Consider the following 11298-nt stretch of genomic DNA (forward strand, 5'->3'; position numbering starts at 1 on the left):
CTGTGCATCAGGCAGTGTGCTCAGTGTCAAGAATTCAGTGGTGAGCAAAACTGGCTGGTCCTTGCGCATGGTGCAGATTGGCACATTTGCTTTACAATTCATAAAGCATCAGCCTTGCAAATGCAGGTTTTTACCTTCCTTGGCTATCTGTAGACTATGAATAAGGAGGTGACTGGTCCATATTGCTTCCTGCTGCATGGACCATGTGCACTCAGCTCAGATAAGATCTTTTTCTAGAGAAAGTGCTCTCCAGCCTCTCTGCCACCTACCCTGGTGAAGGATGGAGTGGCTTCTCTGGGTGTTCTCTGTGGCCTTTATAGCAGCTACAGGCAAACCACCAGGACCAGGGCCCCCAGAGTGTCCTCTGCCAAACCTTTTCCTGCCAAACCTTTCTCCTCATTCTCCTGCCTTCTATTCCCAGGTGGCCATCAAGTCAATCCGGAAGGACAAAATCAAAGATGAGCAAGATCTGATGCACATACGTAGGGAGATTGAGATCATGTCATCACTCAACCACCCTCACATCATTGCCATCCATGAAGGTACAGTGGGCACTTAAAGCTGGAAGTTGGGGGTCTATGTGTGTGCATATGTGTGTTCACATGCGTGTGTACATGTGTCAGAAGAAATAACATAAAGAAGTAAAAAAGATACAGGTTCTAGAGGTGGGCAGGAGCTGAATTTGAAACTCAACTGTATGACTTTGCACAGCTCATTGAATTTAGTCTCTGGGCTTCAGTTCCTCATTTATAAAATGGGGTAATCCCATCTACATCACAGTGTGGTTGCAAAGATCAAACTGTTTATGTCATTGAATGCTCCACTCATGGGAGGTACTCAAGGAATTGCAGGGTTTTTTGTTGTGATTATTCGGTTTTCCCTACTTGAATACTACCTTCCCAACCCAATGAGCTCCTTAGCAATCTGGGGGAGGCTGAAAGATACCTAGACCTGCACCTGTCCCAGATGTGTGGGTGCTATTCTTCATGCGTCCCAAGAGCCAGATCTCCTAGAGTCTGACCTGGGCTCTGAATCATTCCTGCCACAGGGCTGGCTCCTACCGCTACTTGTCTTTCTTGGCCTCCTCTTCTCTGACATCAGTGCTGATTTCAGCACTCCAGCTGCCCTCCTCCCCGTGACCCAGACAACAAAGTGAGCAAGAGAGGGTGACGAAGGAAAGATGGGGAGCCCTCTCCTACACACACCTGTCTGCGTTGAGCCTTTACATAATATCAGTTAGATGGGAAGCGAGGGATAGCAACAGGAGGGAAGAAAGGGAGCCTGTAGCTCTGCCCTTTGTCTGTCTATTCCTGGTGGGGGAAAAATAGAGCAGTCTCTGCTCTTGGGTCGCGGTCATAGAAAGATTAAGGGTAGAGCCACTAACATGGCCCTGTGGCTTGAGCCTGTCCCATGAAGAGCCAGGCAAGTGGCTGAGAAGGTTAATTGTATCTCTGTGTGCTTCCCTCAGGGAAGAGTGGGGAGATGACAAAGTATTGGTTAAGCCAGGCTGAGTGTGGTGATTGGGGTGTGTGTGTGTATGTGTGTTTGTATGTGTGTATGGAATCTGCCTTACACCCATATCTCCAGCTAGGCTGAGTGTGGTGATTGGTGTGTGTGCATGTGCGTGCATGTGCGTGTGTGTGTGAATTCTGCCTTATATCTCCAGCTGGATCTGGGAACTGAGCACTGCAGCTCAGGATATGACTTCTTTGGCACCTTCAGATTCAACAGACATGAGAACATCATAGTGACTGTGTGACTGGAGGGGGTCCCCCAAATTCATCCCCTTCCTGCTATAGGCTTCAAGGGATGTGAGGTAGTGGGTGTGCCTCAGTCCTGGGAACTGACCTCTAACCTAGCTGTTCTCCAAAATGTGCCCTGGCTGGCTTTTGACTCCCAATTTTATGGCACAAAGGTTGCATGCACCCTTGCAGAGATGGTGAGAGCCATAGGGGTGGAGTCTCAGCCAGGCATCCCCAGGAGGCTGGGCCTCCACAGATAAGGGCCATTTACTCCTGTCCCCCTGGAAAAAAGGACAGTCCTCCTGGCCATGTATCCAATTCCCTGGAAGCTGGGACTCCTCTAGGGAGAAGCCTCTTCACTTCACTCCTTCTCAGAGCCTAGACAATATTAGCTCTGGGGCAGACCAAGCAAGCCAAACTCATAGGACCCGTTTGACACAAAGATACAGTGTCATGGACATACATGTTCTAACACACACCAGGCAGAAGGGCCAGTTTGGTGAACCAGCCACGCCCTACCTAGTCTTCAAGTGGCAAGAGGGCCACTCCTACCCAGAGAGATGAGCCAGCTGGGATGGGGTGGCTGCCGGGAACCCAGCCAGTCAATTAATTACCAAATATGTATTGATTGCTTCTGTGTAGAAGGCCTTATTCATGAGGCCCTGCCCTGGATCCTCTGGAAGGAAGTCAGAGATGGTGATGAATATCTCAGCTCTCCGTGGTGCTTTATAGTTCATGATCCACTTTAATATACTTTTATTCCCTCTTCTGATCCTCAAGACAGACATTATTATTGGCCTTATTTTTCAAATGTACGCATGAGGGCATTGATTATAAATATAACTGTGGCCGGGTGCAGTGGCTCACGCCTGTAATCCAAGCACTTTGGGAGGCCAAGGTGGGCAGATCATGCAGTCGGGGGTTCGAGACCAGCCTGGCCAACATGGAGAAACCCCGTCTGTACTAAAAGTACACAAATTAACTGGGCATGGTGGCATGCACCTTTAATCCCCACTACTCAAGAGGCTGAGGCAGGAGAATCGCTCGAACCTGGGAGGTGGAGGTTGCAGTGAGTCGAGACCACGCAACTGCACTCCAGCCTGGATGACAGAGCGAGACTCCGTCTCAATAAATCAATAAATCAATAATATCCAACCATAGGTACCATTTATCGAGTGCTTGTTTATGTGTCAGACCTACACCAGCTTGCTCAGCCAGCCCTGGAACTGCTGCTGACTTTTTATGTTTCTCACCCCAGCCCTGTGAGGTTGCCTTATTATCCTGCTTTTCAAATGAGGAAACTGAGGCACAGTGGTTTAATGACTTGTCCAAGATCACCCAGCAAACCTGCATTCTTACTCATGTCTCTAGAAGACATTTGCCCAACGCCACAAGGTGAAAAAGTACCAGGTTCTTAAACCAAGGAGCCTGGCTTTTCATTCCCATCTAGTGACGTCTCTGGCTTCCTGAAAGGGCAGGGTAATTTTTCAGAATTCCCAAAAGCCTGAACTTCCAAGGAGGCAGAGGGTGAGCCAGTGTCTTTGGCCTTAACTCATGGCTCCTGGAAGATGCTGAGAACTTCCAAGGCCCTTCTTCTGCCCTTATTTGCCACCGTATAGCCCCAATAGCAGATATCCCTGGAGCAGGTCCTGTCTGGTGTGGGGCCCGGGGTGGGGGAGGAGTGAGTCACCCCCAGTGGAGAGCAGTGCACTCTGGGAGGGCCTGACGTTCCTTTCTTTGCTCTGCCCAGTGTTTGAGAACAGCAGCAAGATCGTGATCGTCATGGAGTATGCCAGCCGGGGCGACCTTTATGACTACATCAGCGAGCGGCAGCAGCTCAGTGAGCGCGAGGCTAGGCATTTCTTCCGGCAGATCGTCTCTGCCGTGCACTACTGCCATCAGGTGAGCACCTACCTGCTCCAGCCGTGTTCTCAGCGGGTGGTCGCTGGGGCTCTGGGGCTGTTTTGGACCAGAGAGGTTCCATGACTTATCCAGGATCACACAGGGAGACAGAAACAGAGGCAAAACTAGATTCTGGACTCTCAGGGAAATGCTGGTGTCTCTAACTTTGAGTCCCTTACCCGGGGATAGAAGGGCCTGTGATTTCTTGCAGCCCACACCAATAAAGATGGGCATTCCCAGCCTACCTGTGCTCAAGCCCACTTGGCTCCCTTTGTGTTTACCTCAGTCTCCAGATTAGGCCCCTCATCACCTTCCATTCCGTCGTGACCTTCCCCTGACTGCCCCCTCCTTCTTTCAGAGTAGAGTTGTCCACCGAGATCTCAAGCTGGAGAACATCCTCTTGGATGCCAATGGAAATATCAAGGTGAGTCCCACTTCTTATTTCTAGAAGCCTCCCTGCCCACCCCAGCTTTTCTGCACTGTCCCCAGCCAAGTAGCTCTAAGCTCTTGGTGGATTCCTGAAGGAGCTGAGCAAGGCTGACCTTCATTGGTACTGGTAGGGACCTCAGCCGTCATCCATTCCAACACCTCATTGTGTGGATGGAGAGCTGGGGCCTCAGCTGAGGGGTGCTTTGCACAAGATCACACAACTAGTGTGTGGCTGAGCCTGGACTAGAACCAAGATCTTCTGACTCCCAGATCAGTGCTCCTTTGATGTCATAAGGGTGACAGGAGTCTAGATCTAAGGTCAGGTTTAATACAACCTTGGGATGGGCCCGGCCTGAGTTCTTCTCCCTGCCCATGTGTGTACACACTTGCATACACACACACATGCATGCTTTAATCTGCTACAATTAGCCAGGCGCGGTGGCTCACGCCTGTAATCCCAGCACTTTGGGAGGCCAAGGCGGGTGGATCACGAGGTCAGGAGATCAAGACCATCCTGGCTAACACGATGAAACCCCGTCTCTAGTAAAAATACAAAAAATTAGCCAGGTGTGTCTGGCGCCTGTAGTCCCAGCTACTCGGGAGGCTGAGGCAGGAGAATGGCGTGAACCTGGGAGGTGGAGCTTGCAGTGAGCCGAGATCACACCACTGCACTCCAGCCTGGGTGACAAAGCGAGACTCCATCTCAAAAAAAAAAAAAAACTGCTACAATTAGATAGCCCTCTGGAAACTTCCCACAGATGAAGGACTCCAGCTCCAGCTTCCTGCTTTCTGCAGCTGCTTAAGTAGTTAAATTCAGGCATGGAAAAGTTCATGTTGATGGGATAAACTGAGATCTCAGGGCTGGAGGAAGGACATGGCACCGGGGAGGCTGGCCCCTGCAGGCACCTGGGAAGGTGACGCTGTACTCTGACCCTCTTCAGAATCTTCCTGAACCCAGGCCATAGTCTCTTCCGGTGGCTCCTGACCTGTACCATAAGGTGCCCTGGTACTGAGTTCATTCCCTCTTACCAGTCAATTCCCGGAGCAGGTGGGGCGGTCTTTGATGCTGACCAGAAGGGAGGGAAGCCACAGCCAGTAAACCCACATAATCGGGCACAAACATGGACAGGCATGAACTTTCCTGTTTCTACCAATCACGTGCTTCATTATGGGCTTCAACTGGCAACTGCTTGATAAGAGCCCAATAAAACCATAAACAAAGGAGCCAGGGTTTCATAAACAGCCCCTCCCCACCCTGAACACACATAACCTCTGATGGGGTGAAGAGGTGGGGAGCACGAGGGCATGGCCTCAGCCTCTTACTGAGGATAGGTGGGAAAGGGTGTCTCCGGGGAATGAGACGATGGGGTCGGGTTCTCAAGCCCTCAATATCAGATGGTTCAGGGAGTCCTGGGCTGTAACCACAGCCCTGACGTTTGTTCTGCCCTCATTATTGCTTCTGAGCTATATTGGGCTGACCCCAGGTTTCTGCCACCAAGTTCTTGCCCAGGTGTGCACACAAGAATAAGCCCTTTGCTAGGAAGGGCAGCTCAAGTCTTATGTGGTTCATTGGTTACAGGGCTTGCTTGTTCCTGAGGGCCATGACATTATCACAAGATGCTGGCTTTCCCCTTCCATCTGGCTGACCCTCCTTTCCATCACTAAACATCCTTAGAACCTCATGCAGGCTCTCAGCTGGGCTAGCAGCTGCAGGAGAGGTGGGGGCAAGGAGGTCGGCATGGGAGTGTACAGTCTGTCTGGAAGGCAGATCTAATGAGCAGGGGCTCCAGGGAGGCATTGGAAACTCTAGGCTTCTAGAAGAAGGAAATGGAAGACTTTCCAAGGGATATGGGCATGAGAGAGCATCTCTGTAGTGGAATGCCACGTGAGCAAAGCGGTCTGGGGAGCAGTGAGGATCCTGAAGCCCCCACATACCTCTGCCTAGATGCTCCTTACTGACACAGCTCCTCAGGGTTCGTTCTTCCAGGGCCTGAGCTATGCTGACAGTGCTCAGTGTGGGGTGGGGATCATGGAGACCCTTTCCTCCACTGGAGCCTGGGTTTCCCCAGGGTCCGAAGAGGGTGGGCCAAGAGCTACAGAAAAACCCAGGCCTTGACATGACCTGTGCCCGTGTTTGATTCAATCCTGCAGATTGCTGACTTCGGCCTCTCCAACCTCTACCATCAAGGCAAGTTCCTGCAGACATTCTGTGGGAGCCCCCTCTATGCCTCGCCGGAGATTGTCAATGGGAAGCCCTACACAGGCCCAGAGGTAAGTGACCACTCTCCCCTGCCGGCCTGCCTCGGGTGTTTACTATGACTTTAGATCCTGGGAGATTAATGGGCTAGTTTTCTCATTATTCACCTTTTCAGAGCACAAAACTCAGGCCTCCCAAAAAGTAGTAACTTGCCAGGTGTCTAACCACGAGTGGCAAAACTAGAACTAGGCCGGGCGCAGTGGCTCACACCTGGAATCCCAGCACTTTGGGAGGTCCACAAGTGGACCACTTACTTGAGGTTGGGAGTTCAAGACTAGCCTGGCCAACGTGGTGAAACCCCGTCTTTACTAAAAAAAATACAAAAATAATGGGGCTTTATGGCATACACCTGTAATCCCAGTTACTTGGGAGGCTGAGGCAGGAGAATCACTTGAACCTGGGAGGCAGAGTTTGCAGTGAGCCGAGATCATGCCACTGCACTCCAATCTGGGCAACAGAGCAAGACTCCATCTCAAAAAAAATGAAAAAGAAAACAAAACAAAAAAACCCTAGAACTAGAACTTAGGTCTCCTGCCTCCTAGGTTAGTTCTTTGCCTCCTTCACCTTCCTCGTTCCTGGTACCTTTCCCGGCACCCAGTCCAGCCTCCCAAGAGTGACGCAGAGATGGTATCTGTCACAACCACCCCTTCCCCAGCCCAGAAGAGATGACCTGGCTATAGCTCTTGTGCTTGTGGCTGTCCCTCCCAGGGAAAGCGATTGACAACATCTCAGCCCCCTTCTGCAGCATCCCCGTCTTGGCCCCTGGGTAGGAGAGGTGGGTCATCCTCAGGTGTGCTGGCCTCTGAGTTCTCCAGCATGTACCATTTTCTCATCTGGTATGGGCATCCCTGCTGACCTCCCCTGTCTCTCTCAGGTAGACAGCTGGTCCCTGGGTGTTCTCCTCTACATCCTGGTGCATGGCACTATGCCCTTTGACGGGCATGACCATAAGATGCTGGTGAAACAGATCAGCAACGGGGCCTACCGGGAGCCACCTAAACCTTCTGGTGAGTGAGAGGGGTGGGTGTTCTTATCCAGGCCTGGGGTGTCCTTCACTCATTCCTAAGGCAAGAACTACACAGTGGCACTAAAGTCAAAAGGGCAACAGTCCATCATGACCCATGGTAGGTTAGGGGACCGTCCACCGTATGTCCAATGTCGAGACCTCTGGGGAAGGAGGGGATAGCTTTCTTCCCATAGGGGCATGCTCGATTATATTCGGGAAGTGGTTCCTAAGCTCCTTCCTTTGCTACAGTTGTCTCATTTCCTATTGCTTTTGTTCTCATCCTCAGAAACCTTTTTGTCCTTGACTATGACTTAGAAGGCAGGAGGAAGGGTGTGAGAGCCCCAGTTTACCCTGAACACAGTCTCTACCCTCAGAGGGTTGAATTGCAATGGAGAGAGAGAGAGGATAGATACCAACATACTCACAAGGGCTCATGAAGGGGTCACAGTCCTGAGGGGTCAGAGGACAGAGAGGCAGCTGGAGGAGTCAGTCCAGGAACTGTGGACTGGGGAGCTGTCCTGGGCCAAGGCATGTACAGAGCCGTAGGCTGGAAGGGACGCATCCAACCCAGGAGTAAGCAGTGTCTTAGCTCAAAAGGGGATGAGCTGGGGACAGGGGACAGGGAGTGCCTATTCTGGGAGTTGCCAAACTGAAGCACCTGCCTTTTGTCTTCCAGACGCCTGTGGCCTGATCCGGTGGCTGTTGATGGTGAACCCCACCCGCCGGGCCACCCTGGAGGATGTGGCCAGTCACTGGTGGGTCAACTGGGGCTACGCCTCCCGTGTGGGAGAGCAGGAGGCTCCGCACGAGGGTGGGCACCCTGGCAGTGACTCTGCCCGGGCCTCCATGGCTGACTGGCTCCGGCGCTCCTCCCGCCCCCTCCTGGAGAATGGGGCCAAGGTGTGCAGCTTCTTCAAGCAGCATGCGCCTGGTGGGGGAAGCACCACCCCTGGCCTGGAGCGCCAGCATTCACTCAAGAAGTCCCGCAAGGAGAATGACATGGCCCAGTCTCTCCACGGTGACCCAGCTGATGACACTGCCCCTCGCCCTGGCAAGAGCAACCTCAAGCTGCCGAAGGGCATTCTCAAGAAGAAGGTGTCAGCCTCTGCAGAGGGGGCACAGGGGGACCTTCAGGAGCTCAGCCCGATCCCTGCGAGCCCAGGGCAGGCTCCCCCCCTGCTCCCCAAGAAGGGCATCCTCAAGAAACCCCGACAGCGCGAGTCTGGCTACTACTCCTCCCCCGAGCCCAGTGAATCTGGGGAGCTCTTGGATGCAGGCGACGTGTTTGTGAGCGGGGATCCCAAGGAGCAGAAGCCCCCGCAAGCCTCAGGGCTGCTCCTCCATCGCAAAGGTATCCTCAAACTCAACGGCAAGTTCTCCCGGGCAACCTTGGAGCTCGCGGCCCCCACCACCTTCGGCTCCTTGGATGAACTCGCCCCACCTCGCCCCCTGGCCCAGGCCAGCCGACCCTCAGGGGCTGTGAGCGAGGACAGCATCCTGTCCTCTGAGTCCTTTGAACAGCTGGACTTGCCTGAACGGCTCCCAGAGCCCCCGCTGCGGGGCTGTGTGTCTGTGGACAACCTCATGGGGCTTGAGGAGCCCCCCTCTGAGGGCCCTGGAAGCTGCCTGAGGCGCTGGCGGCAGGATCCTTTGGGGGACAGCTGCTTTTCCCTGACGGACTGCCAGGAGGTGACAGCGACCTACCGACAGGCACTGAGGGTCTGCTCAAAGCTCACCTGAGTGGGGTAGGCATTGCCCCAGCCTGGGCAGGCTCTCAGATGCAGCTGGCTGTACCCCAAGGGGAGATGCCTTCTCCCCCACCTCCCAGGACCTGCATCCCCACTCAGAAGGCTGAGACAGTTTGCAGTGGAGCCCTGGACAGGGCTGGATGTGGGAAGTAGGCAAATGAAGTGCGTCAAGGGTTCAGTGTCTGTCTTCAGCCCTGCTGAACCAAGAGGATAATAGAGAAAGAGAGGGGAACGGGAAGGCCCGAGACAGAGTCCACGTTGCCCATTTCTTGTGCATGACGGAGTCCAGGTTGCCTGTTTCTTGTGCACGTGGTGGGGCCACAGAGACCTGGAAAGTGAACTCTCCCAGGGCCCATCTCCTGCATCCCATGAATACTCTGTACACGTGGTGCCTTCTAAGGACAGCTCCTTCCCTACTCATTCCCTGCCAAGTGGGGTCAGACCTCTTTACACACACATTCCCATTCCTACCAACCACCAGAACTGGATGGTGGCGTCCCTAAGGTGCCTGAGGCATCCTGGGAATGGTCTGGAGTAACCCTTCCTTATTTTTATTTTTATTTATTTATTTATTTTTTTGAGACAGAGTTTCGCTCTCGTTGCCCAGGCTGGAGTGCAATGGCGTGATCTTAGCTCACCTCAACCTCCGCCTCCCTGGTTCAAGTGATTCTCCTGCCTCAGCCTCCTTAGTAGCTGGGATTACAGGCATGAGCCACCACGCCCGGCTAATTTTGTATTTTTAGTAGAGACAGGGTTTCTCCATGTTGGTCAGGCTGGTCTCAAACTCCTGACCTCAGGTGATTCACCCGCCTCAGCCTCCCAAAGTGCTGGGATTACAGGTGTGAGCCACCATGCCCGACCTAACCCTTCTTATTTAGCCTAGGAGTAAGAGAACACAATCTCTGTTTCTTCAGTGGTTCTCTTTCCTTTTTCATCCTCCAAACCTGGCCTGAGCCTCCTGGAGTTGCTGCTGTGAATCTGAAAGACTTGAAAAGCCTCCGCCTGCTGTGTGGACTTCATCTCAAGGGGTCCAGGCTCTTCTGGACTCCACCTTGGACCTCAGAGACTCAGAACTTCTGCCTCTAAGCTGCTCTAAAGTCCAGACTATGGATGTGTTCTCTGGGCCTTCAGAACTCTAGAGTGTCCATATTTATTTTTTATGTTCTCAGCTTTGTGTTTTAGGAAAAGTGAATCTTGCTGTTTTCAATAATGTGAATTCTATGTTCTGGGAAAATCCACTATGACATCTAAGTTTTGTGTACAGAGAGACATTTTTGCAACGATTTCCACCTCCTCCCACAGCCCCTCCACACCCCACTCCACACTCTGAGTCTCTCTACCTAATGGTCTCTACCTAATGGACCTTCGCGGCCAAAAAGTACCATTAAAACCAGAAAGGTGATTGGAAGCAGGCCCTGCTGTTCTCTGTGGTGATTGAGGTGGGGAGGGATGGTGCTGAGCAGGTTTTTGAGCCTTCTTCTAATACTGGTTCCCCTAGGCTGCCAGGGATGGGAAGTAGAAAAACTGCCGAATCAAAACAAACGTGAGCTCAGTAGCTCTGGCCTGACCCTAAGCACACAGGTGGGAAGGCCCTGGGCCCAGGGTCCCAGTTGTTCTTCTGGCCCTTGGCACTAAAGTAGAAGTGGATTTGGCAGATTATCCCACCCTGCCCCCACCACCTGCCTCCTCCCACCCCTGCTCCTGTCTGCTAGAGCCCTGCTCCTGCTGGGTAAAGACACCCCCACTGCCTTTATTCTCTCCCTCCTAAGAAATCCCCTTTACTCTGGTGCTGGGCAGCTTCTCCCCCCTCCGTCCTCACTGCCTGACTCCTAGAGAAAGCAAAGAATGCCTGGAATGTCCACCCCCACCATACGCCAACTCCCTCAGCCCCCTGCAGAGCATTCCCCACACGCCTGCTCCATTGAGAAACTCCCAGGCTCCGAGGGCTGGGGATGAAAGGGAGGGTGAGGACAAAGTGCCGGCCAGCAGCCGGCTGGCTCTGGCTTCAGGCAGCCTCCCTCCCCTACCCGCGACCCACTCTGGTAGTCACAGGAGGCTTCCAAACATCCCCAGCTCTGGCTCCGGCCCCACAACACACCTGTCCTGCCAGCTGTCGGTGCCTGCCCAGTGGAGCGTTGGACCTCCCCTCCCGCACCTGGAGAGCTGAGCTGGCAAAGTCACGAGTCTGCAAAGGAGATGGGGAGGGCAAGGCAA

General features: G+C 53.1%; 1 protein-coding gene across 1 annotated transcript in view; it reads left to right on the forward strand.

Annotated features, from left to right (window-relative positions):
* NUAK2 (NUAK family kinase 2) overlaps positions 1 to 10492 on the forward strand; it is a 19701-nt gene extending 9209 nt beyond the window's left edge. The window contains exons 2-7 of the mRNA XM_050763476.1: positions 422 to 542; positions 3493 to 3644; positions 4003 to 4068; positions 6225 to 6344; positions 7205 to 7337; positions 8013 to 10492. Of these exons, the coding sequence (XP_050619433.1) occupies positions 422 to 542; positions 3493 to 3644; positions 4003 to 4068; positions 6225 to 6344; positions 7205 to 7337; positions 8013 to 9076 (1656 nt within the window). The 3' untranslated portion in view covers positions 9077 to 10492. The remainder of the gene's footprint in view (positions 1 to 421; positions 543 to 3492; positions 3645 to 4002; positions 4069 to 6224; positions 6345 to 7204; positions 7338 to 8012) is intronic.
* The last annotated feature ends 806 nt before the right edge of the window (positions 10493 to 11298 follow it).

The sequence above is a fragment of the Macaca thibetana genome, chromosome 1 (assembly GCF_024542745.1).
Source record: "Macaca thibetana thibetana isolate TM-01 chromosome 1, ASM2454274v1, whole genome shotgun sequence".
In the NCBI taxonomy this organism is placed as follows: domain Eukaryota; kingdom Metazoa; phylum Chordata; class Mammalia; order Primates; family Cercopithecidae; genus Macaca; species Macaca thibetana.